This window comes from Panicum hallii, chromosome 2, assembly GCF_002211085.1.
Source record: "Panicum hallii strain FIL2 chromosome 2, PHallii_v3.1, whole genome shotgun sequence".
In the NCBI taxonomy this organism is placed as follows: domain Eukaryota; kingdom Viridiplantae; phylum Streptophyta; class Magnoliopsida; order Poales; family Poaceae; genus Panicum; species Panicum hallii.
The window spans coordinates 5,425,381-5,451,703 of NC_038043.1; the positions used below are offsets into that span (position 1 = coordinate 5,425,381).

At 44.7% G+C, this 26,323-nt stretch overlaps 5 protein-coding genes across 12 annotated transcripts; 3 read left to right on the forward strand and 2 right to left on the reverse strand.

Moving 5' to 3' along the window:
• Nucleotides 1-1,371: 1,371 nt before the first annotated feature.
• On the reverse strand, nucleotides 1,372-3,036 carry LOC112881536 (F-box protein At1g52495-like). Of its 3 annotated transcripts, XM_025946276.1 has the most exons (3): nucleotides 2,898-3,035; nucleotides 2,409-2,823; nucleotides 1,372-2,291 (listed from the first exon to the last, which is right to left on the reverse strand). In XM_025946276.1, the coding sequence occupies exons 2-3, from the start codon at nucleotides 2,786-2,788 to the stop codon at nucleotides 1,700-1,702; spliced, it is 972 nt and encodes a 323-aa protein (XP_025802061.1). In that variant the 5' UTR covers nucleotides 2,789-2,823; nucleotides 2,898-3,035; the 3' UTR covers nucleotides 1,372-1,699. The 3 variants fall into 3 exon arrangements, with proteins under 3 accessions (XP_025802061.1, XP_025802060.1, XP_025802059.1); XM_025946275.1 differs by having other exon boundaries at nucleotides 1,372-2,818; nucleotides 2,898-3,036; XM_025946274.1 differs by having other exon boundaries at nucleotides 1,372-2,823.
• Nucleotides 3,037-5,023: 1,987 nt separating this feature from the next.
• LOC112881549 (putative F-box protein At5g52610) lies at nucleotides 5,024-6,661 on the reverse strand. 2 transcript variants are annotated; one of them, XM_025946292.1, is made up of 2 exons: nucleotides 6,533-6,661; nucleotides 5,024-6,448 (listed from the first exon to the last, which is right to left on the reverse strand). In XM_025946292.1, the coding sequence occupies exon 2, from the start codon at nucleotides 6,429-6,431 to the stop codon at nucleotides 5,220-5,222; it is 1,212 nt and encodes a 403-aa protein (XP_025802077.1). In that variant the 5' UTR covers nucleotides 6,432-6,448; nucleotides 6,533-6,661; the 3' UTR covers nucleotides 5,024-5,219. The 2 variants fall into 2 exon arrangements, with proteins under 2 accessions (XP_025802077.1, XP_025802078.1); XM_025946293.1 differs by having other exon boundaries at nucleotides 5,024-6,451; nucleotides 6,533-6,653.
• A 1,299-nt stretch (nucleotides 6,662-7,960) lies between these two features.
• Nucleotides 7,961-13,394, forward strand: LOC112879771 (pentatricopeptide repeat-containing protein At3g29230-like). Of its 5 annotated transcripts, none has more exons than XM_025944158.1 (4): nucleotides 7,961-10,393; nucleotides 10,890-11,014; nucleotides 12,375-12,846; nucleotides 12,918-13,394. In XM_025944158.1, exon 1 carries the CDS (start codon nucleotides 7,991-7,993, stop codon nucleotides 9,878-9,880), a length of 1,890 nt encoding a protein of 629 aa, XP_025799943.1. In that variant the 5' UTR covers nucleotides 7,961-7,990; the 3' UTR covers nucleotides 9,881-10,393; nucleotides 10,890-11,014; nucleotides 12,375-12,846; nucleotides 12,918-13,394. The 5 variants fall into 5 exon arrangements, with proteins under 5 accessions (XP_025799943.1, XP_025799944.1, XP_025799945.1 ...); XM_025944159.1 differs by having other exon boundaries at nucleotides 10,893-11,014; nucleotides 12,042-12,846; XM_025944160.1 differs by having other exon boundaries at nucleotides 10,893-11,014; nucleotides 12,497-12,846.
• Nucleotides 13,395-14,135: 741 nt separating this feature from the next.
• On the forward strand, nucleotides 14,136-18,237 carry LOC112879772 (BTB/POZ domain-containing protein At2g13690-like). The gene is made up of 2 exons (XM_025944163.1): nucleotides 14,136-15,148; nucleotides 17,067-18,237. Exons 1-2 carry the CDS (start codon nucleotides 14,369-14,371, stop codon nucleotides 17,994-17,996), a joined length of 1,710 nt encoding a protein of 569 aa, XP_025799948.1. The 5' UTR covers nucleotides 14,136-14,368; the 3' UTR covers nucleotides 17,997-18,237.
• A 4,286-nt stretch (nucleotides 18,238-22,523) lies between these two features.
• Nucleotides 22,524-24,721, forward strand: LOC112879769 (L-type lectin-domain containing receptor kinase IV.2-like). The gene has a single exon (XM_025944157.1). It carries the CDS (start codon nucleotides 22,571-22,573, stop codon nucleotides 24,581-24,583), a length of 2,013 nt encoding a protein of 670 aa, XP_025799942.1. The 5' UTR covers nucleotides 22,524-22,570; the 3' UTR covers nucleotides 24,584-24,721.
• The last annotated feature ends 1,602 nt before the right edge of the window (nucleotides 24,722-26,323 follow it).

Below are 26,323 nucleotides of genomic sequence, written 5' to 3' on the forward strand. Positions count from 1 at the left end.
TCAGCGAGGTTTCACAGCCCAGGCAGATGATGATCTGTATTGCACGGCATGTCCATTTTCTTGCGCTGCTGCTGCTGTGGGAAAAAGACATTGACACTATATTCAATTACCTATTTTTCTTATTTAAACTATACTTACCGAATAAGCACCTTCTAAAAACTCTCATTCCCATGCCTATTCAGTAGTCGCGAAAAAGTCTTTATAGAACTACAGTGTCCACATAGAGATAGAGACACTAATCATATTTTCGTCAAGCAGAACTGCTACTGAATACCAACTCTACTTCTGTGCAGCTGCAGAAAACTACTCTGCTCGCCCTGCATCAAGCAGTAAAGGTCTCTTCAAAAGATATGGTAGCATACATCTACATTGTTCCAAATTCTTCAACCACAACTGTTTACATGCATTTTTTTCATGTGGTAGGCTACAATATAGAGTGAACAAGTATCCATTGAAGAAATGACTGAAACAATCTACAAGAAAGATCAAAAACTCAAAAATGCACTTATAGCCACTCCGCTTAATCCATCAACACCAACTCTCTCAGTACAAGATATATATCTTGCTGTTGAAAGAAAAATGCGGGCCTTCTCTGATACCAACTCAGATCTCCCATTTTCCACCAGATTACATCCTATATTTTCCAAACACATGTTTCCAACTTTCCAACTGAACATCCTGCAGTGGACAAATCAATATCGTGCTCAAATCACATAATGGAATACCCACGTGCAATGGAAATTACAGGCATATCTCCACAAATCTTTCACATTTTGCTTAGTCGCGCGCATGGGCGCGCGCCAATCACAAAATCACAAGTAGTATTAAAATGGAGAAGTGGTTAAGAAGGGATAGTGAAAAGTTAGGTATCCCTCGAAATATATATGACAATACAGGTGATCACCTATCTGTGCTATCTGTGCTAATGTACCACAATGTAATATGTTAAATCATTTATGTACAAAGTTAAATACTGGTACTCGACACAAGAGGACTGATCCAATGCACCCCCAGGATAACCAGTGTGTTGAGTCTGTGCCACTGATTCTTGGTCACCAAAGTACCAATCTTCATGCTGTTCTTGGTCACTGAACTACTGATGCTGGTACTCGATCACAAGGTCTGCCAGTCCAACTCAACCAAATATGGATGATACCCATATCTGATGGGCAAAGACATATCTAGTGCAGAGGTGTTGCACTGTCTCACCATGTTCATAGTAAAGTCATGTACATAATTTTCAATATCAAACATGTATAGCACAGGTAATAATATCATGGAGCCTAATTAAATTGAGCCTCAGTAATACAAGTAATATAGACAAGCATTTCAAGATTTGCTCAAAGTAACGAAGTGCACAGCTACAACACATGCACACAACTCTTGGTGCTGCAGAAACATGTGCCGCTGCACCCAAATAATTTACTCAAATATTTATGCACAAGCATGCTTTAATTCTAAAGTAGTAGAGGGATAAGGAAATGGCAACATCAAACACCGATGTACAATAATCCCATCCACCATTAGCAACATTCATACAACATTCAGTGCCGAAAGCTAGGAGAACAGTAACTATGAATTGAAGTCATGACAATACTACACCCTCTCACTCTCTTCTGAATTCAAGAGATTTCCTGTGTACACACCAACTGAATCAAGACGTCTCATATCCAGTTGGATAAAAATACTGGTTCCTGGATCACATATGAACAACCTGTCCTGTAGGTGCTAGATAAAGAACCAATCTCCCATCATCTAACACCAACAATGGTTTAAGATGGTACTCATCTGCTGACCTCAAGTTTAACGATTCAATCCTAATGTGGTACTGTTTCACCCAGAGCCCACTCCTAAAGTCCGACAGAAACCATAGGTCCATGGTAAACGGCTGGTGATGGTGGTCTGCAAGAACTAGAGAGCCTTTCAGTTCTGCCAAAGCAAGTTGGTGTCTCGTGTAAAGTGACACCTTCGCATATCCAGCATTGCTACTTATCGGGCCTCGGAGATCTCTCATCCACTCCTCTCTTCCAAGGTCAAATGACACGATGTAGTCCGGTCGAATCCCACAACAGGCACCTTCATAAACTCTGCTCGTCAAGAAATAGACGACTCCATTGACGGCAACACCGCTGCACTCGTCAATGAAGAGACCAGGGCCCTGCCGTCCTCTCCACCGCGCATGATCAGTACCGCCATTGATGGTGAACACCTCAAAGATCTGCTGGCCGCCATTATGGAAACCAAGCCGGTTGAACATCCGGAACACCTTGTGCTCTCCTGTGGCGGCGACCCTGCCGAGCGCGAAGAAGGTGTAAGGATTGCTCAAGTTGACACAATTGGCATGCTCCTCTGCCGGCCTCTCCGGCAGGACGTGAACAGCTCCGGTAGCCGGGTCGAGAACGCTGCACCTGTTCCAGTCAGTGGCCAGGCAGCCGAGGTCCAGGCGCGTGCAGAGCAGCCGGTGATAAGGGCCGCCGCCAGCGCCGGCGGCGACCCGCTTCACGACGTCGCCGGACAGATCGACGGCGTAGACGCTCGTCTTGTCGTCCTGGAACATGGCCAGGAAGAGAGGGCCCCCATGGCGCGCCGCGTGCGCCGCGACGAAGAGCGGGTCGGAGGCGAGGGCGCGCCACGAGCGCGAGACGGCGCGGAGGCGGCAGAGGTCTCTCGCCGGGAGGCGCAGGAGGACGTCGAACAGCACGTCCGGGGGGATCCTGTCGGAGCTCGCGGCGGCGCGCGCCCGCATGGCCCGGGTCGTCGGCGGGGAGCGCGGCCGCGGCGGAGCCATCACCGAAGCCTACGGGGACACGGACATGATCTGACCTAACAAGCATATGCGTCCGTGAGTAAGGAATCGGAAATCAACAGGCTGGAGCGGTGGCGAGGAGCTTGCTTACTCTGATCGGCCGATTGGAGCGGCGGGTGGAGAGATCGAAGGCGGCGCAGGGCGGCGGACGGCGCCGCCGACGACGGAGGGGATCGGCCGATGGGTCGAGAGAGTGAGTGAGTGGTGCTGGGCTTTTCTGACTCAGCAAGGTAACCCATGAACTGGATGGGCCAGCAACTTTCGTAATAAGATGGGCCTGCACTGGAGTGCATTTACTTTTTATCAATGTTGGAAATAGCCTGCTGTAATTTTGCTGTAGCCCGCTATTAGTTTTTTTAGAAGATCTACCGCTACGCTATACAAAATTTATCTGCTACGTCCACTAAAGGAATTTTACAAGATTTAGCAGTGCTAAATATCCACTGCGGTGGCTTTTGCGAGATTTAGCAACGCTAAATGTTAAGTTGCTAGTAGATTATAGTGGTGTCATTCACTTAAAAATACAGTTAAAAGAACTAATACAACTAAATAAATGTAGTGTGGACTCTAGACAACGTAGCATGAGCATCGTTAGGTAGTTAAGAGATATGAGTTTATTTTTTGGTGTTAGATCAATAATACTTATAATTTTATATGTGATTCTTGATGATTTTATCATTCCGCTAAATAATTTAGCTTTCGCTATAGCCCGCTATAGCTTTAAGAGAAGCCTGCCGCTAAACTTCGTAGCCCGCTATTTACAACATTACTTTTTATATTAACATTTCCTACATAAATACGAAGGATTCAATTTGCGAGACCGAGGATAATGCCGCTTGTATCAAAGAAGGCATGCCAACATCAAGACAGCCTCAGCTTCAGACCTACAGATTTGAATTGCAAAAGCATTCGGGTACCAACAGCAGTTGATAAATCATGATGCAAGGTCTTCAACTACCAGGGAACTAAACAGAATAAAGGAAACCTTGATCATATCCACTGGTGTCAGTTCAGATGTTGTCCTGTCTGAAAATGGGTATCACAGGCGCAAATGGCATGGAGATGCATTCAGATTAGAAGCCAATGGCATGGAGGCGCAAATGGGTATCCAATTGAAGCCAGCAGTACTAGCTTCATCAGCAGTCAAGGTTTTGCAGAGTTACATGCTTGCTACCGTCCTGTCTCTACAATGCAACTATGTTCTATTGAACAAGTGATGCAACCCTTGGACGACCCAGACACCAGAATGATCAGGCTCAGATCCACTAACCATCAGTTAAATCTACTAGTAACTAGTAAATTTATAAAAGATCGGCATAATTCTATAGGGGTCAGCTGACCCAATATGCGAAGAATGATTAAAAGCAAAGAAGCTATCCTGAAGTCCATGGCAATCATATTATAGCATCCTGTTGTGCATGTTAAAATCAAGAAGAATAAAAATGGCAGAAAAACCTGTGGGTGTCTGGCGCTAACAAGATAGTTCCTCAGCTAGCAGGCAACTGAACAAAGACAAGAGAACTTGATTAAATCTGCAAAATGCCAAAAATCAAAAAACATTTACTTCGTCCAAAACATCTACTTCTAGTTGTTACAGTCTTTTATCTAAAATAACAAAAAACTAGTTCCAGAATGTTACAAATCAAAAGTTAATAAAAAACAAGCTACTATGCAAACATTACATGTGAATGCGTTATTCTGAATAACTCAAAAAAAAATGGAGTACTCAACTTTTGTTAAAAAAAAAACTTCTTGCTTCAAACAATGGTGCACTGGATCCAACGTTGCAAAAAGATAGAACATGGAAATGTGTAAACATGTGCTCAGAAAAAATACCTGGGCAATACAGTGAAGGCATTCTTACAGTTAAGGTCCTAAGTCGATGTGATCATATGTTTTCTTAAAATAGCTAGCTCATTTTCTTTACACCAGATAAACATCACAGATACTAATCGAATTGGATCTTCTAAGGTGGGGTCGAATGCTATTGCACATAGGTTTTTTCAAGCACAAGATAGACAGAAAAAACACATGGCAACACTTCAGACAGGCAGTTAAGAATTCAGCCAAAACTCATCAAGTTAAAGGCTACAGCACACATGAGAAGCCACTATTCAGAAACATGCAGTAATAGTGCCCAGAGAGTGTCAAATGCAGGATCAAATATTTGCACACAAGCATTCCTTCCATTATACTAACAAAGACAATATGCAAATGGAAACAGTAAGCACCTCCATGAATTTACAACAACATTGCAGGACTGGATGCAATACGATATACTAGACAAGACAGGACAACATTAACCACTATATACAAAGCTCACTTTAAAAAGTGAAGCGGGGGTAATAATTTATTCCTACAAGTGTATTGTTCACAAGCTAAAGTGGGTAGCAACTAGCGAGAAATTACAATACTACACAATGTCACCACCTTGTAAACTCAACAGATTTCCCGTGTACAAACCAACTGCATCAAGACGTCTCATCTCAACCTCTGAAAAACTGTTGGTTCTTGGATCATAAATAAGAAGCAGTCCTGTTGATGCTAGAAAGATGACCAACCTCCCATCATCTGATACCAGCAACGGTTTTACAAAGTACTCATCGGCAGGGATAGCCGATTCAGTCTGTATGCTGTACTCTTTCACCCAGAGACCTCTCTCAAAGTCTGTCAGAAGCCAGAGATCCAAGGACTGGTGGCGACGGTGGTACGCTAGAACTAGAGAGCCTTTGAGCTCAGATAAAGTAAGTTTATGCCAAATCGAACGGTACTCCTCTGTAGCATTGGCGCCATCCATTGAAAGGCCGCTGCTTATTGGCCCCTGGATATCTCTCCTCCATTCCTCTGTCCCAAGGTCGAACGAAGCAATACAGTCCGGATGAATGCCAGTGTTCACACCGAAAAACAGCATAAGATCGTAGGCACAGTCCGTCAAGAAGTACACCACCCCACCAACAACAGCAGCATTGTTCGCCTCGACAAAGAGATAGTGGCTCTGCCTCGCCCTCCACTGTGCATTGCTGACACCGCCGTTGATGGTGAAGACCTCGAAAAGCTGCTGCTGATCAAAGGCATCGAATTCTGTGCGGTTGAACACCCGGAGCACCTTGCACTCCCCTGTCGACGCGACTCGCCCGGACGCGAAGAAGGTGTACGGGTCGCGCGAGTTCTCATGGTTCACATGCTCCGGCGCCGGGCTCTCAGGCAGCGCATAAGCCGCTCCCGTCGCCGGATCGAGCACGTGGCAGCTGTTACCTTTCGAGGCCACGCAGGCCAGGTGCAGGCGCGTGCAGAGCAGCTCGTGGCCGTCCGGGCCGGCGATCCGCTTGACCACGCTGCCGGACAGATCGACGATGTGGACGCGCGCCTCGTCGTCCCGGAACTTGGCCAGGAGGAGCGGGCCCGGATGCCGCGCCGCGTGCGCGCCGGCGAAGAGCGGGTCGGAGGTGAGGGAGCGCCAGGAGCGGCAGACGGCGCGGAGGCGGCAGAGCTCCTTCGCCGGGAGCCGCAGCAGGACGTCGAACAGCAGGTCCGGGGGCAGCACGCCGGCGGCGTTGGGGGCGGCGGGCGCCAGTCGACGCGTGGATCGGATGGCCGGAGCGGAGGACGGCCCCGGCGACGCCATCGGTGGAGATTACCGATCTGCTGGCATAAAAAATCGGAATAGGATGCGTGGATCGCCGGAGAAGGGAGGCTGGTGCGACGAATGGATAGACCGTAGCTTACCTGGTGACCGGAGCGCGCAGGCGTGCCTCTCAGCCGGCCGGAGGGGCGGCGTGCCGTCGCGTGGTGGGGGCCTCCGCTCTGGGCCGAGAGGGGGAGGGCGGCGGACGCCGGCGCGACCGAGGACCGACGGGGGCGAGAGGAATGGGTACAGAGTTTGGGCGTTGGGCCCCAAGTCGAAAAGCCATGGGCCTTGGTTTTCTCGGTACGTCCTGATGGGCCGGCCCAGTCAGTGCGTTCCTAGTGTTGCGTAAGCTTCGTCCAGAGTTAATTTTCTGTGAGAATTATTCTAGGAGACAGAACGATTATATGGCGGGAAGTAATTTTTTCACAGATTAAAATTTATAGAGGAAGTGATTCTGGATAGTGAATCCGGCTGAGAATCACTTGGCCTACTAGGATTCTGGATAGAAATTTACCGACCAAATTTGTAGAGGAAGTTCGCTAGGATTCTGTGACGAGCTTTGCCTACTTATTTTGCTCGCTGAAGTGCTTATTTCTTAATTCTTACTAGGATCAATTGCCTCATGACGGTTTGTAAGCTGGCTGATGTCATCTAAGTTTTCAAGTATGAGATTTGGTTACATTGCAACCCCTGGTTCAAACCTGTTAGTAAGTCTCTTGACTCTTCCTCAGTCATAATACTTGATGCATATTCCAACCGGGCATGATTGCGTGAAAAACTGAATAATCTAACATTAATTTTTTTTCCTAAAGTTATTAATTGTTTTCATGCCAGCCTATTTATTGCGATATTTATTCCATCATCCCATGTAGGTTGCTTCAGGAGAAAAAAAATATATATACGGAGTACTTTGAATGGTCCAATTGTGTCTAGCCAAAAATTTTGCTACTTGAGGGAGTGAAATAATGAGAATATGTCCATTTGTGTGGTCAACTTATCATGCGGAGAATTTCATTCGAGGCCCTAAAACTGACATGGCGAGCAGAAAGGGCAGAGCCTATAGGTGATTCTGGGTAACCTTGATTTTTCAATGTTGCAGCGGATGGTTTAAGATGTTGCACTAAGTGTTTCCACAATGTTTTAAGGATGTTGAAGTTGGCAGTTTCAGATGTTGCAACAGGTCATCAGCGATGTTGAAATAAACAAACTGAGATGCTGCGACATGGTTTTTTTTTGCTGCATTAGCTTTATTTCAATGCTGCATAAGGTGTTTTTTGTTTATGTTGTAACATGTATTTTGGCATGTTGCAATAGCAATTTTCTTTTATGTTTCACATGATGTTGTGATTGTAGAGGAGCCAAGCTCAGTTTTATATGATTTGGGATCTATTTTTTTTCCTTGTGATGCCTGAAGGAGTTGAGTTCATTTACCTTGTGCGCCAAGACGAGGACGACACGAAGAAAGCTAGAGTTTTAAAACACTTGACCGGTAGACAGGCCTTTCAAAAAGCCGCGGGAAACAGCCTCCAGTGGCGAGCAAAGTCTCCACCAGGCCAATGGAGCAGGAGCTGCTGCGGATCCTGCGGGGCCTCAAGTCCCCGCGCCACCTGCTGCAGGCCCACGCCCAGCTCCTCGCCCGCGGCCTCGCCAAGAGCCCGCGCCTCCTCCCGGCCCTCGTCTCCGCCGCGCTCTCCGCCTCCTCGTCCCCCGCGCGCCACGCCGCCGCCGCCGCGATCCTCCGCGCCGCCGGGGCCGCCGCCTCCACCGTCGCGCACAACACCCTCATCGAGCGCCTCGCCGGGCGCCGCGGCGGCGGCGGCTCCGCGGAGGGCGCGCTCGCGGCCTACGCCACCATGCGCGCCGCTGGGGTGGCCCCCAACGGGTTCACCTTCACGTTCCTGCTCCGCGCGTGCGAGTCCCTGAGGCGGCTACCGCCGTGCCGGTGCGTCCACGGCCAGATCGTGCGGTGCGGGTTCGGGCCCGACGTGGTCGTGCAGAACGCGCTCCTGAACGTGTACTACAAGTGCGGCGACCTGGGGGACGTCGGGGCTGCTCGGGGGGTGTTCGACGGAATGCCCGATAGGGACGTGGTTTCCTGGAACTCCATCGTTGGGGTGTACATGTCAAGCGGAGATGCCGCGGGGGCGATGGAGCTATTTGAGGCGATGCCGGAGAGGAATGTCGTGTCATGGAACACGGTTGTTGCCGGATTCACGAGGGCTGGAGACATGGTGTCAGCTCGCTCCGTCTTTGACAGGATGCCGATCCGGAACACCATTTCTTGGAACCTGATGATCTCGGGGTATGCAACAAGCGGTGATGTGGAGGCTGCACGATCGCTTTTTGACGAGATGGACCGGAAGGATGTGGTTTCGTGGACGGCGATGGTGTCTGCTTACGCAAAGATCGGGGATATAGATTCAGCCAAAGTGTTGTTTGATCTGATGCCTGTGAAGAACTTGGTTTCGTGGAATGCGATGATAACAGCGTACAATCACAACTCGAGGTATGATGAGGCACTGCGCACATTTCAGCGGATGATGATTGAGGGAGGATTCATGCCTGATGAAGCTACATTAGTAAGTGTTGTCTCGGCCTGTGCCCAGCTGGGCAGTGCTGAATATTGCAACTGGGTCAGTTCTTACATTAGTAAGAGCAACACTCATATAACTGTTGCTCTAGGAAATGCTCTCATAGATATGTTTGCAAAATGTGGAGATGTAGGAAGAGCGCGTTCAATTTTTGACAGAATGAATACAAGATGCATCATTACATGGACAACAATGATTTCTGGTTTTGCTTACAATGGACAGATTAGAGAAGCCCTGTTGATCTATAATGAAATGTGCAGAGAAGGAGTCGAACTGGATGACACAGTCTTTATTGCTGCACTTGCTGCTTGTGCTCATGGAGGTTTATTGCAAGAAGGTTGGAGCATTTTTAAGCAAATGGTTGAGCACTATGGGATTGTGCCAAGAATGGAGCACTATGGATGCATGGTGGATCTACTTGGTCGAGCTGGTATGTTACAAGAGGCAGTTCAATTTATTGAAAGCATGCCTCTAAAGCCTGGGGCTATCATTTGGGTAACTTTGCTTAGTTCTTGCATTGCACATGGTGATGCAGAGTTGACAGAGTATGTCAGCACAAAGGTAGTTGAAATAGAACCATTTAATTCCAGTTATCAAGTGTTGGTCTCCAATTGTAGCGCTCTAGAGGGAAGGTGGGGCAGTGTGTTGGATGCACGCAAAACAATGCGTGACTGGGGAATTGAGAAAACACCTGGTAGTAGCTTGATCCAGGTAGGAAGTGAAGTCCATGAGTTTTTGGCTAAAGACACAAGGCACCAAAAAAGAGAACAGATATATGAAACTCTGGATGGTTTGATAGCCATCATCCGACATTCAGAGCACACACCTTGGATAAGTTATTGCAGCGCACTCTAGTAATAGAAAGCTTTTCTTTGAGTATTTGCCATCTTACAGGTAAAGAGTAAACTTCAGACTGGATTCTTTGGTAGGCCTAGTTTTGAATAGGCAATCAGGGCTTGTGAGCTTTGTTGCCAAAGTTGTGATTAGATCAACAATTGAAGGATTAATGGCATCCATGGCCAGTAGAGGACTATTCTTGGATAGGTTGAGTATTCATGATGTTGCCAGGTTGGTTGTGTGCTGTACTGCTGTGCACTTGACATGTGAAGGAAAAGCTGATTCAGCTGTGGCCAATGATCTGCAATATTGTGGAACTGAGGACCTCTAATGAGTTACAATTGTATTAAGTTGGCCAGATATGTCGATCTTGAATGAAAATAGTAGGCACTTTTGCAGCAACTACCAGGCTGGGAATTAACACTGAACTGCTTTTATATAAGATTTCTGAGACTGCCATTGACATGATTCGATCTTATGCCAGTGTTCAAGAGGAGCCTACTTAGCATCTTAGATGTTTCAGTAAGCACAGTAAGTCATTCACATAAAATAGTCTTCTTTATTTTAAATTCATACATGAAGAAACCCAGTTTCAGGCTTTGCTAAGTAGCAACATAAAAATATTGAGGATTATTTTCTATTGATGACCAACCAGGCTTATTGCATCTTTTACCATCAAATTGGTGATGTCTTCCTTTCAACATTTTAGTAGGTTTATATGCGGTCAATATTTAAGTGTCTACTCTTCCAAAATTTGTTTACTTGAACTTCCAGGAAACTTAAAAAAAAGTCGTCTGAAGAGCTATGAACAACTTCTGATTCTGTTCAGTGGCTAGCTATGAGTACTTGCAAACTAGGATTAAGGATCAAAGAGTCAAGATAAGTCTTTAGCCATTTTGCATCCGCAAACACTTTTTGAATTTTGAGTTTGGATTTGTTGCCTTTCTGGTGTGATGTGCCAACTCCATGCCATGTTATTTTTGTTTGTTTCAAGATACACTAACTTTTAATTTCATATTGCTTCCAGCAGCCAACCAGTCAATCAATGACAGACCATACAAACAAGCATGTTATTCTGGGATATGAAAATTATGAACTTACTAGTCTGACCTCATCCTGGCCAATACCCCTCCTAACATCTAGCATGCTATGGTACATATTTCTGCACCAACAAACTTGTTTACATGCTACTTTCATGTTATTGGATCAAAGCAAAAATGAAAAAAAATGCTTAAACAGCTTCCTATGGAAAGTTAACTGATGATTGAACTTTATTTCTGAAGGTGCTAACACAAGTTACCATATCATCAAATGGAATTATGTGTTTCTGTTGTTTCTGCACTTGCATTAACATGTACGGTACAACCATATATCATGTTCCCATCTTCACATGGTTCGTCATCACAGAGTTTACAAGGAATTTTCATTTTATTGTCAGTTTCGCTCGGGTTTCATATTGGTTTCAGGTTGGTGCTGTTAGCTGCACACCTTAGTGATCACCCTGTTTAGTATGCCCTCAGTTCTTTAGTCTTTGCCATCCTAGAACCTTTGTGTTAAACTTTCTAAAGTTTGACCATTGATATGTCTGAAACTATCAAAATTGATTCTATGAGAATTATATAGCTAGACTTGTCTTAAAAAATTATAGTTAAGAAAATAGTCAAAGTGATGTGTCGAAAACCATTAAAGGTCGATGGAGATCAAATAAGAAAACAAGATATTTTACGAACTTGAACTTCTCTCTCTAGTTGAGAGGACAAAAATCTGGCAGTCCTCCGTCCAAAAACAAAAGTTTACATTGAATTCTCCAAGGAAAATAGTTTACCCAATGATGGCAACCACTTTCTGTAGTAAAAAATTACTTGTTTTCTATTTTACGAGTAAAAGTTTGGTCTAATGTTTGAATCTTCAAGTTGTAGGTATGCTCCCCTGCCTTTAGACCTTTTTATGACCAAACTTTTAAACATTAACATGTACACATCGTTTTCTATGTTGTTCTGAATCCAGAAGATTTGAGTGACTTTGCTATCGCAGCTTTATTGTCTTTAGAGGAAGCCATCAATATGGTATCATCCTGTTTCCTGTCTTTCTGACTCCAGCCTTTTGATTTTGCTCCTTTATCACTTTAATCATCAATGGTGGCAGTCTGACATTACTAAATTACTTTGTTTTGCTTCAGGACTACAACAGATTATTGTAAGATTCACAACAATATTAACAAATCCGGTCTAGAAAAAAGCAGTTACTTTGTGAGCCCTGAATGTGCTTATGCATTTCAAAGCATGTATTTTTTTCCTGCAAAAAGAAGGCATGCACTTTCTGATACCTTTAAATAACTAATCAGGATTTTCAATTTGATACAATCAATTATACAAGCATTGGATCTCAACTTATCACATCATATTCTACAATATAACTGGTTATACTTTGCTCTGTTCCAAAATAATACGATATCAACTTAATATATACTCTTCTTTGCTCTAAGCATTCATTGGGTCCTCGCTTTCTGCAGCCTGCGGAACTGCATCATTAGTCTCTCAGGATGCAAAATTCATGCAATTTGATTTCCCTGTGATATGCTGTCACCCACAAAATTGTAGCGATTTTGACAGAATTTTGTACCTGATGCTGCAGCTATTGAGCATATCTTGTTTTGGTGAGGTTGATCCAGTTTGCTTATGAGGAACGTTGATCTTTCAAGTCTGTACAATTCTCCGGAACAAACTTATAAATACTCCATGTGCCCAGTAGTTCAGTTGACATGCTAGAGTTCTGAAGACAGTTGCTGTCTTCTGGTCCCATTTATAAATGATGGTACTCATACATGCTGGAACCCAGAAGCATCACTTCCATGTTCAACTACCCAAGACTACCACAATGCTGGGTGCTCCTCAACTACCTTCAGTGGTACTTCTTGTGTTTCTCATGTGCAGCTTGGACCATGATGTGGCAGCCTTTAGAGCAAATGGTGGCGACCACAAGAGGTAAGCTTAGATTCTCCATCAGAGAAGAAATGGTTAAATCTGAAAACTCCAAATGATCTTCAATTCTGCAGGCAATTTCACAAGGCCTCCTCCCCAAAACGGAGGAAAATAGGTTGAAATTTGCTAGATTTTGTCTAGGCAAAGCTTCGCCTCTCCTGGGCATGATTGATGGAACCTTGACCAGAGGCTCCAATGGGAGTGTCAGTTGTGCCATGTGGATCCCCTGTTTCCTGCCCGGTTCTTGGACCCCAGAAGCGTATATATTGCCTCTTCAATCATCCTAATGAATTACAGCCACTTTTCGGTTCGTTGCAGTTATCCCTTTGCTTCCCGAAGCTGGAGCACTGCACTGAAGCCGTGAAGGTGGGTTGTTGTCTGGAGAGGGATGGCTCTATCTGAATCTCCATGTATGGCTGGGACGTTCAATAATCATGCCAGTGAGGCATGGAGGTGCCCAGGGACCAGAAAATGACTAGATTCAACAATGAAACAGAATGTATTTACATGTTCATGGTAACTCGGTTCTATATAGTACAGAACTCAAATCATCTTATTAGTTCCAGAAAGCCATGTCAGTCTCTGTCAGATGTTAGCAAACGCAGGCAGCAGCTGCAGCAGTGTGAACGCGATGTAACGTAAGCTAGCGTTGGCAAGTGGGTAATTTTGTGAGGAATAGGATATTCACATGTTTTTGGGATTAATTCATGTGGTTGTACTTGCATCAATATTGTATTTGCGACCACATCCAGGCTAGACTAGAGGGAGTCCCCTACATCGGTCACATGCTCTGCCAGTTGTTCGTTTGCTGTCTTGTTTGTTGGAGCCTCAGTTTACTTTTGCCCCCTTATCTTTTTTTGGAGCGAAGGAACTTGTGTGCACATGTTACTTTTTTGTAAATACCACATGTAAAAATAAGAGTTTGATATACTATGCTATTTTTTTCTTATTCCAGGGCACTTTTATCTCCTCTTACAATAATTTTTTTTTGAAGAAACTCCTCTTACAATAAGGTTCCTACAAAAATACCACATGTAAAAAAATAAATACTGTCGTGTCCCCAGCCAGCATCACCCCTCTCGTGATCTCCTCGTCCACCTCCCGCGTTGCTCTCAGGTCTCGACGTCCACGCGCGCCGGTCACACGTGTCACGGCGCCGCAGAAGATCCCACCCCCCGCGACCGTCACGGGGCATCCGAGGCGCACGCGCGCGCCGTTGTTCCACCTCCAGGTGGGCCTGGAGGCCGTCGGTCCGCGGGGCCCGCCTCGCGCCCTCTCCTCCTCCACACGCACCGCAGCGCCAGGCTGGCAGGCCGGCCACTGCCAGTGCCAGTGCCGCAGACAGAGACACAAGGAAGCAGGAGAGCTCACTGGATTGCGAGCTCCTCACTCCTCGAATCCGTCGCCTCCCTACCCCCCATGGCGGCTGCCACCACCTCCACCCCATCCGAACCCTAGCTCGGCGGACCACCACCACCAGCCCGGCTTCAGATCTCTCGCGTCCACGTCACGTCGCAGCACATACATGGCGGCGGACGCGGGGCGGGGCCCCCGCGGGCAACGGAAGCGCGGCGGCGGGGGCGGGGGCGCCGCGCGGGTGCGCCCGCGCGCCTGGTGCTGCTCCTTCGCCGGCGCGCCAGACAGCCCCGACCTCCGCCCGCTCCCGCCTTCCGCCGCGGCGGCGGCGTCCCCGGCGGCGGGGCGGAAGCTGCCGCCCAAGTCTCCGTCGGCGCCGTCCTTCCACGGCTCGCCGACCTCGTCTAGGCTCGCGGGCCTCGGGGGGCTCATCGACCCGCGCCGCATCCTCTCGCCGGGCCGCGTCTCCCCCATCGACCCCGACGGCGCGGTCCCGCCGCCCCTCCCGCTCCCGCTCCCCGCGCCGCCGGCGGCGCCCGCGGCCGCGACCGAGGACCCGTCTGCCGTGGTCCCTGCGGAGCAGCCGGCGGCGGTGCCGGCGTTGGCGTCAGTGTCGGTGGCGCCGCTGGTGGCCGTGCGGGAGGAGGGTCCCGGCGCCGGCGGTGGCGCGCTGGATCTGAGGCTTTTACTCCGGGGGAGGGATGGGAGGTGCGTGCACATGGAGCTGGACTCCAGGGTGCTGTGCGGGTGCAGCGCCTTCTTCGCCACCATGGCACCCGGCGTGGACGCTGTGGCAGGCGGTGGCGGGGGCGGTGGCGGGAAGAGGATCGAGGTGGATGGGGTGGAGAATTTGGATGCTTTCAGGGCCGCGGTGGAGCTTATGTACGAGCCGGATCCGATGCGGTGGCTTGCAGCTGCCGGTGTGTCGCGCGCCATCGATGTGCTGGAGGTGAGGAAGAGAAACTGGAATTGTTTCTAAGACTCTCATGTAATGCGGGTTCAAAAGGACTTTTTGTTGCAACCACAACAGTGGGATAGTGCCTGATTGTGATTTGGTACTAACCGTCTGAATATTGACATTTCACTATCATAGAATTGGTAGAAATGCATGTCGTATCAATAGTAGTGCATCAAGTCGTCTCACAGATGGAGGGAGGGTGGGTGGAAGTAGTGCGTGGAGCCATTCTTGCCATGAATTCCCCAACCTTGGTGCTGCATTGTGAAAAATTTATTAACATAAATGAAGTCATAGATGTGTTAGTTAATCTAGGTTAATATAACTGTTGCAGACGTTAGGCCTTGATGGATTGTATTGTTGTTGTTATCTATACCTAATGATGCTTTCATCAAAATCATTACTTTCTTCTTTTCCTAGTCGAATTGTGCATTTTGTAACATCATAGAGGCTTGGCACCATATTTTTTATGTAAATCATGCTGTGTGAATGAGTTAATTACTACAGGTATAATTTTGTTTATGAACATTTCTACTTTGGAAGATGGATAAGATAGTGGTGCCATCTGAAGCACTTGTAATAATTCAATTTGACCTTATGGCAGTTATGTTGCAATTCCAAACTGTATACCTCAACTACCGACAGGCGACAGGGTGTTATTTACTTGTTTAACCAGTTGAAAATCCTGTTGCACATTGTAAAAGTAAATGTTTTCAGTTGTCCATGACTGTTCTATGGTCCAGGAGCCTATTTGAGTAGGGATGAAACATCACTATGTGTCTCGGCTGGCGCTGAAGGGCTTTCAGGAATGATGCTTTAGTGCATTGTTTCAAAAAGCGCTAAGCGGTATCCAGGCAGTCATGCTCGACCTGGCGCTTGGGCCTTCCTAGGCGGTTGTACCTTTTCCATTCAGTTGGAGTAGTGCATCCTTAAATAAAGGGAATATGGCATATTACCACAAAAAGTTGGCATTATCGTGCATTCATGAGTTCATCACCATAATTCGTCTTTCCTTATCTCTAATTTGTCGCACTTTTGTACATAGATCAAGTCCTAAACCACTCTAGGCGCAACAATGCCTAGACATAATGCCAAGGTGCTAGATGAGGCAGTGCTGCTCTGCCTGGCGCCTAGGCATCAGCTAGCACTGCTTGAACAGATGTTTAGTTTGTAGTCTTTCGTCATTTTGGCTAGCTGAGTGTGTTGCATGTCTCTTTCCTAAGATCTATGTAGATCCATTCCTAACTCTCCTTTTCTTCCTGCCTAAGTAGGTGGTTATACTGTTTTTGTAGCTTACTTTTTTTTCTCTCCTTATGATACTAACTGGTAGCTCTATTGCCGGTTCCAGAAAAAAGGAGCCTCTTTAAGTATGTCTATTAAAAACCTATTTAATGTTAATTAATAGCATCATACTAATTAATTGTTGCGTCGCTATTTCTCTGCTATTTTAGAACCATGATTCTCATTGTGATTTTTTTTTCTCCGTACTAGTTTAAATATTTCTCGGTGGACAAGGGGCTATATGTTGGCGAAGCTTCTTGCAGTGATAATTATCTGTTCCTGTCATTTCCCAATCATATTCATATGTTGAAGTAGTAAATTCATTTGGACTGTAGGAGTAATTGAAATGGCAATCATCAATATTTAGCTAAAGTAGTGTTAATAAATACAACTCAGCTGGCTACACATGCATTTCAGCTAATATGGATCTAATTTATATATAATGATAATAAATTCGAGTCACACCTGCTCAGAAATCTATAAACAGGGGACTAAATCTTAAGGGTTATCTGTGTGTCAATTTTGGCACCTTTTTTTCCTGTCTACTTATCTTTTGTAACCTTGCACTTCGATGTTGGTTACTTCAATTACCTATGGACATTGCTAAACAACACTATGATTTAAATTGCAGGTATGTTCCTCAATTGTGTTCAACAGAGGAATCAAATCATGTTTGGCATACATAGAAGCTGTTCCCTGGAGCGAGAATGAGGAGGAGAAGCTAAAGAATCTCTTTGCAAGATTAACGTTTGATGAAGAAATATCCCAGGATATACTAGCAAGATTGCGACCCCACAGCTGGAAAAGCTCAGATGACCTCATGGTGCAGCTTATCCAATCTGTCACTAGCAGCACAAAAAATGGGGCGAGAAAAGACATGCAATCTTTGGTAAATGGTCTTCTAAGCAAAAGTTCAGTGTATCAAAAGGACTCATCAGGGCTAAACAAGGAGAGCCTGTACCAGATCTGTTATTCATGTTTGGAGTCACTGGTTGATCTCTTCGAAGAGGCCATAGAATCAACAGATCACACAGGTCAGGCTGTGGTACTTAGAGGGAGTAGACCGCTGATTGAGCGAGTCTCTAGCCAAACAGAAAACCTCAACTGGCTCTTAGACATTCTTGTAAACAATGACATGGCAGAAGAATTCGTAGAACTGTGGGCAAAACATGAGCGGCTCATCAGGATGCATGAGCAAGCATCACCAATGATCAGGTATGAGCTAAGCAGAATATCAGCCTGCGTGTTCATTGTGCTTGGCAAAGGAAAAGTGCAGTGTCGTGGCGACATACGAAGCCTGCTCTTTCAAGCATGGTTCAGCACGATGCTGTTGGATTTTGGCTGGCTTCAGCGCTGTTCCAAAGGTCTAGATATCAGATCACTGGAGGAGAATTTAGGGCGAGGCCTTCTAACCCTCCCTCTCAGGCAGCAGCAGAGTTTGTTCGAGGAATGGTTCCAGTTCTATGCAACCAAAGGAGCTGAGTGTCCGAACCTTATTAGAGCTTTCCAGGTATGGTGGAGAAGGTCTTTCGTTAGATCATCGGTAGAACCTCGAAGCTAATGTTTTTCCTTGATCTACTAGTATTTGCTGTGTGTATGATTTGTAAGATTGGAACTGTTGTGATGACCTCTGTAGAGTTGAATGTTGTTTTCTGTAGTTTAGCTCTTCCCATTGTATGTGAATAGCTGGGTGAATTTGTTTGAGGAATGGATAGCAGCTTTGATGTGTGGTTTAGCAGCAGGTGGTATCATTTTCTAAACTGCTACTCCCTCTAGTGGTAAATAATTAACATTTTAGGCAAGGTGTGGTGGGACATACAGTTTCTGAGTTATGCTTGTGTGATGCTATATCCCACAAATGCGGATATGATGATTACTTGTTAGAGTAAACAAATTATGGACCTTGTTGTCCTACAGATATCCAGGACATAGGCCCAGTTGCTCCAGTTTGTAGTCCATTTCAGTAACACAGCTCACATACCCATGAGAAATTGAGAAGTCTACGGAGTGATAATATTTATTTGTTTATTTTTTTTTGTGAATCAGTACATCAAAATAAAACTTCTTTTTCGTTATCTTTGTACAAGTACTGCCTGCTTGCGATCAAGGCGCTGCTGAAGCAGCGATAACAATGTGAACTTGAATCAAAATTTCAATTTTGAAGCACTACAAGTTCTCATAGATGCTGAGATCATGATAAAGTGTTGGTCTGATATATGTTACCATACAGCTGTGCTGCGTGATCCCTTGATGAGTCCACTCTATATGATGAACAAATTGATTCGTTCTCCGGGCAGATGTTACACAAGTAGTTCGAACTGAAAACTGGAATTGGTGCGGCTTGACTTGCCCGCTTTTCTGATCCTCTGTTTATGGAAGGAAAACAAGAACATGCAAAGGCCATGCGGCCACGACACGCTCGGCACGCCATGTTCCTCCGCGAACGGCGCCATCCCACCGTTCCAGAACATGCCGCGAAGCTTGGACTCCATGACCGGTTCCCGCGTGAACTCAAGCACGCGTCGAACAAACTTGGGCTCTGGATCAACCGAAACAAATTGACACGCTACACCTAGCTCTACAAAGAACAAGAGCAGAACACGCCTGAGTTATCTTAACACGCTACCACATCAGCAGAAGATAAAAGATGGAAAATACATGTACAGTTAGTTGTGCAGAACATACCATTACTTCCTTCTCTGGACTTGGGAGATATTGCTCTTGCCTGTAGGGTTTGTAGTTGTGGCATTATTGGTCCATATTTTCTCCTTGACTCGGCAGCGGATTGACAAGGTTGCATGTGCTGGTGTATGGCTTACAAGAAGCAGAGCACTACTAGCTATTTAGAGGAATTTACATGGGCATTTCAACATCATTCGTGAGGTTTACATGGGCTTCATTCTTTTGAGCAACTTCTGCAGTTAGTACACTGATCAGCTACTTCACTCTTGCGAAGACGAAAGGCGCGCTTGATTGAATTGGAGGGACTGAATCTGATTTGTTCAGATGCTCAAGTAAACTGAACTAACTTCCTGTCTACCCGAGCTGCGTGCGTCTCATGTTGGTCACCTAAACGGCGCGCTTCTCTGCTGATTCTGACTCTAGTGCTTCTCCCTACGCCGAACCATAACACGCTACCATGAAAATGCAGAAGCGGTGAACCAACTGGTTCCGCGCGCAGCAAATTTTGGAATTCGGATGCCTTCCATTCCCACGCATGTGAGCAAAACTAGCTCTGCCATGGCCCAGGGATATCTTGCTACCAGGAATCAAGAGTTCCTGGCAAATGGTCTGCCCCAGTGAAGTTTGAACGGAATGCCCCGGGCCTACCCTAGCATGACATTATATAGGGCTGCAAGAGGAGAAAAAAAGCTTGAGCACAAACTTTGTTTCTCATTAAAATTGGACCAGTGCTATGCCATTTATAAAGGAGATGAACGCCTGGGACGACAGTCCTGGGATTCGAAAAGAGCTAGTACGGGCCGTGTTTGAAATTGTCTGCTTGTTTGAATTATGTCAACTTGACTTGGAGTCGAGACGTGTGAGTTTATGTTCCTTTTTCTGGACTTTGTTGAACAGGAAGCAGAGCCTGATCTCAGTTAACACGTATACATATGGCTGGCCTTAATCAAGTATGCATTGAGCTCAAGTGTTTTGCTGCTCTATCATATCAGAAGTTTTCTATGTGCCCCCTTGAGAGTTTATAGGAGTCTGAATCTTTTCTTAAGTTCTAGTGTCATAAAATTTACCTCTTAATTGATCGACAGTGGTCATATACTCTTTCGCAAAAAAGGGGGGCCATGTACACTAGTATGCACACATATACACTTTCACAGTTTGAAATCAACAGCATATAACTTCTTGCATGTGTACACAATTACACAAGCTAAAGATTGCTTTTCTTATCCAATATTGCTACATGAGCATCAGATTCCTCACAAATCTTAGTTATGTATGATCAACTTAAGGTGAATCAACTATCTAGAATACTGAACATTTCACAATTTTTCTAGTTACCTGTTCTAGCGCCTTCCCTACGAAAGAATATTAAATTATGTCTAGAAATTTTTATGTCATACTTCCTTGTAACCAGCCTCTAATTGTTTTTCTGCTCTGCATAGCTAGATGGCTCTGCGAAGACTGGCTCTGTTCTATTATTTTGTTTTTAGGCTCAAGCACAGCAGTAACCATCCTTGAGAAAAAAGAAAATCCCTTGAGGCTTACTGAGGACAGATGTGCAAGGTAGCATTAGCTGCTGAAAAATGTATGTGAAAAATATCGGATGGATTCAATGAGATCGAAAAGGCCAGCTAACAACGTACAGCAAACGATGGAGGTGAATGTGGTTGCATTATGAACAATGAAAACAAGGATGTAAGACGTGGGGGTGTTGTTTTGGGGGGGGGGGGGGGTGAGTTTTTGGTTACAATTCCATGTGATCCGATGAGTACAGGGGTAGTATATATGAACTATTTCCTTTCGGACAAGGCATCACAATTATTGCCTTTTTCTTTCTCCACATTAATAACATCACTCTTATTTTAGAAAACACTCATTTATTTTTGTAATATGTATTAGTGAGGTCATATCCCTAACAACAGAATGCTTCATCTTTCTTGGCTCATCTGTACATGGCCGAAAGTGTACTGCTACCGAAGGTCTATCCACACCTGCCCGAATAATCACCGCGTCACTACTAGAAAACACGCCTAAGATCCACCCAAAAGTACCAGCATGAAGATGACCCGGCACAATATACGTGTTGGCTGTAAATATAGACCGACACAGAAAGTTTCTGTGCTAGGCCTGAAGAAACCCAACACAACACATATGATCTAGTTACATGTACCGATGGTTTTTTGGCTTTGGGGAAGGAATTTAAAAGTTTTTATAGCCCTGCCCAAGTGCCTGACCTGGCCTAGAGCAACAATGCTTATCCTTCATCTAAAATTAAGGAGTGCACTGTAAGCTGCCAAGAGCATGGCTACTTTGTCGCTGGCTCGCTGCCAATGCTTATTGATTTTCTTCTATAGACAGATCTTGCTGCCGCAGAATTGACGTCGAATATGATTAACTAGGGGCCTGTCTTACTTATTCGAAAATCACATGCCAGCTATTTGTACGAGAAGAATTTTGGACACGCAATGTTGCTTGAAATGTCGATAAAATTCCCTTGTCCAAAAAAATCTGTCCAGGTACATGCACATCTGCAGAGGAAAAAGTCTCGTTAGTGTCTCTATTTGCAATAAATGGGTGATTGGGGCAATGAAAGATCTGTGTGCCATTGCCGTGACGGCACGCCCAGCAGTGTTAAATGGGTGATTGAAGCAATGAAAGATCTGTGTGCAATAAAGCATGCAAAGACTTTTGTTGTGACCTCTTCTTTAGCATTTAACATGTAATATCCGGATTATCGTAGTAGGAGCATATGTGGTTTAAATTAAACTGCAGGTCTGCAGCATTATATTGTTTGACAAGATCAAGGAGGAGACACGAGCTTGGGGACTAGCTGCGGCTAAACATTTAATTGCACTCCTGGCGAATTTTTTAGCCTTTGTTGAGTGCTTGCACAGCTCTTTTCTCGTTTCGTTTTGTTTTCTTGTTCTCCTGTAAGAAGTTTCCAAGGGCTTCCTATTGGTTTCTCCTTTATTAATAGAAATGGTGCACAGTATGTGCCCGTTCGTTCAAAAAGAAATCCTTTAAAAACATTACTGTAGTGTTTTGTCAAAATTCAGTATTTGACCAAACTACTTACTTTTCTAACCAGACTACCACATATTGAAAACCATACTTACTTTTCTGCATTCCACGTTATTTAAAAGATGAAGAACCCACAGATGCTGTAAAATGTCCCAAGAACATGTATCTTACCCCCCTAGCTTACACAATACAACTTTAATCTCTTATTCTAACTTTTATGAAAACATTTTTCAATATTTCCACATGATTTTCTTCTTTGATGATAAATATATGAAACCATGACAAAGAGGATCAAGCACAAAGCCTAGCAAAAGTGACATGTAGCTAGGATCAAGCACAGGGCATTTATATATATTGTGAAGTATCTCGGCAGTCCTCCATACTTCGATTCTGAAAACCCTGTGGCGTCTTTGTTGCCGGGTCAAGAACAATACCATGTCCTCCTACACAAAGCCTATGGTCATGGTTCTACAACTTCTATTCCTTATTAGCCTCATCTTAGCGACCTTTAATAGTGGTGACGACCATTTCATGTACTCTGGCTTCTCTGGTGTCGATCTTGTCATCGATGGTGCTACCACAGTAACACCAGGTGGCCTCCTTGAGCTCACCAATGGAACAGTTCAACAGAAAGGCCATGCTTTCTACCCAACTCCATTGCGCTTTGTGAGGTCTCCAGGTGGAATAGTGCAGTCCTTCTCCACTTCCTTCGTGTTTGCCATTTTGTCTGTGTACACTGACCTCAGTGCCCACGGTATGGCCTTTGTTATCACACCAAGCAAAAACTTCTTATCTGCGTTGCCTGAGCAGTACCTAGGACTCGCAAACATCCAGAGCAATGGCAACGCCAGTAACCACTTGTTTGCTATTGAGTTTGACACCATCCAAAACAAGGAGTTCAGTGATATTGATGCCAACCATGTCGGTGCGAACATCAATGGTCTAAGATCACTGCGTTCCCACCACACTGGCTACTATGCCGACGAGGATGGTAACTTTCGCAACATGAGTCTATTTAGTCGTGAAGCTATGCATGTATGGATAGACTATGATCACAAACTCACAGACATTAGTGTTACCGTGGCCCCTCTAAAGGTCACAAGACCTATGAAGCCACTGTTCAGAGTCACCTACAACCTCACAGAAGTTCTTACAGATGTTGCATTTATTGGTTTCTCCTCTGCGACTGGTACAATCAATGTGCGACATTGCGTGCTTGGCTGGAGCTTCAGTATGAACGGCCCTGCTCCTGCCATTGACATTGCTAGACTACCAAAACTGCCAAGAATGGGTCCAAAGCCTCCATCAAAAGTATTGGACATTGTTTTGCCAATAACAACGTCTGCATTCGTCCTTATTGTGGGTACCATTGTATTCCTACTCATTCGGAAGCATATGAGGTATGCTGAGCTTCGGGATGATTGGGAGGTGGAGTTTGGACCACACCGATTCACATACAAGGATTTGTACACTGCAACAGAAGGATTCAAGGAAAAGAACTTGTTAGGAATCGGAGGATTTGGGAGAGTATACAAAGGCATCCTTCCAGTGTCTAAGCTGGAGGTTGCTGTGAAGAGAGTATCACATGATTCAAAGCAGGGAATGAAGGAGTTCATTGCAGAGATTGTTAGCATAGGCCGCATTCAACACCGCAATCTTGTGCAACTGCATGGTTATTGCCGGCGAAGAGGTGAGTTATTTTTGGTGTATGAGTACATGGCAAATGGAAGTTTAGATAATTACTTATACTGTAAAGAAGGGAAGCCCATTCTAAGTTGGGGTAATAGGTGGTGTATCATAAAGGGCATTGCATCTTGCTTGCTGTACCTTCATGAAGAGTGGGAGAAAGTAGTCATCCATCGAGACATCAAACCAAGTAATGTCCTTCTGGATAGTGATATGAACGGCCGGCTTGGTGACTTTGGACTTGCAAGGTTATATGACCATGACACAGACCCGCAAACCACACATGTGGTTGGAACAATAGGATACCTAGCTCCAGAGCTAGGACATACTAGCAAGGCAACACCTCTTACAGATGTATTTGCTTTTGGCATGTTTCTTCTCGAGGTCACATGTGGGCAGAGACCTATCAATCAAAGCTCACGAGATAGCCAATGCATGTTGGTTGATTGGGTGCTGGAGCAGTGGAACAATGGATCTCTCCCTCTCACAGTGGATAGCAGGCTTCAGGGGAACTACAATGATAATGAGGCCTGTCTGTCCCTAAAGCTTGGACTGCTATGCTCTCATCCATTCTGCAACGCAAGGCCAACCATGCGACATGTTATGCAATACCTCAATGGGGACATGCAATTACCAGATATAAGACCAACGGATCTAAGCTTTCACATGATGACCATAATGCAAAATGAAGGTTTTGAGCACTACAAAATCGGGTCCACAACAAGCATAGACACAGCCTCTGCCATTTCTGTTGGAAGATGAGGTGCTTTGGGATATTGCTAGGCATCTTTAGTAGGAACTAATGCCATGTTATAGCAGTAGAAGTACAGCAATATGCATGGACACTGTACATTCCTTGTATCAGAATATATATATCTAGAGGTGTAACATTGTAAAAAATGCGTAAAGCTCATATTGTCATGAATGAAAACTTTGCACCGACCTAAGATGTCAAATTTGTACCATTTTACCGACCTAAAGAATCCTGGATTTATTTAACTGAAGCTCAACAATCACGCTATTATTGGGATGTTTCATTTAGATGCCCACGAGTGCGCATAAAAGAATGAAGGAACATGAAATTTTTAAAATATCTTTAAAACAATGAATGTTAAAATTGGCAGCGCTATTTTATACCCTAGGTGTAGCATTTATTCTACACCCAGCTGTCAAATTATTGACCAAACTGTTTAGAAATTATTGAACCGAAATACTGTATTGCTGAATCAATTCAGCAATACGGTGGTGTCAGTAATCGTGCGCAGTAATCGTTACTAACAATTTATTCAGTAATTAATTGGTGTAGCTACACCTAGGGTTAGAATAGCATATGGGTGTTAAAATAACATATTTATAAATTATAAAGTAACATACTGATCAATATAGCTTTGGATCTCTCCAAATGTACAGCCCTTACATGCAGGGTAGTGGCTACCGGTCCTTGAATGGAACAAGAAGGAACCATGCCAAGGATAGCGAAGTAGGTAAGTATAACTGATGACATTTTCTACTTCCCTCCAGTAAAAAAACAAATAAGTGGTATGATATAAATATGGTCCAAATACAAGTTTTCTCCAAAATTGGTAGTAATAATAATGAGAACACTTCACGTTGTGGTGCTCCTGTACTCCACCATTAAAAAACACACAAAAATGGGTATGAAAAATTGAACCAAAAAATATGTATGGATAGAGGATGCAACACTCTATATCCATGCAAAGTTTGATGTTGAACAAAATTATGTGCAAGAAGAAACAAAAAAAAGATAAATCGGCATATGAATAGGTGCGGGTCACAGGTCCCGATTACATGCTGATTTTGTCTTTTTTTTGTTTCTCCTTGCACAAACATTTGTTCAACTCCAAACTTTGCATGAATATATATCATTGCATCCTCTATCCATACATCTTTTTTGTTTAATTGTTCATGCACATTTTGATGCGTTTTTTATGGTGGAGTACAGGAGTACCTCAAGGTGTTGGAGCACCTGAACTCCCCTCATAATTATGAGTATAATAAAAGACCTTGTAAGGTTATGATACTGGAAATTATATATGTTGAAAGTACATTCTAAGAGATATCATCCATTTGGTTCAGACTCTTGGCTAGGCATGTCCCCAAATGAGAGTTTGGCAAGCATTTCTTATTGGTTACTAGGTCATTAGCATGCCCGAGGTCCTTTAGTGCTTGCGTCAATAATAGCAGGTGCTTTCAATACTTACGAAAGTGAAATATTGCCGTCCAAATAATAAGTAAACATTGAAAGGTGTAAAGACAGCCGTATGCACAACGGACAATAGACAATAGTGAGATTGTCAGTTGCCTAACGTTCAGGGCAATCTATGGAGAAATGTACATTGCAGTCTATGGAGGTACACTATGCTATCAACTAGACTAGGAGGAAAATAGGACAGGATATCAATGACACAAGACCATTATGTGTCGCCACATAGTGTGCTGCTTTCCAAACATGAAAAATTGATAAGATAGAGATGTAATTAT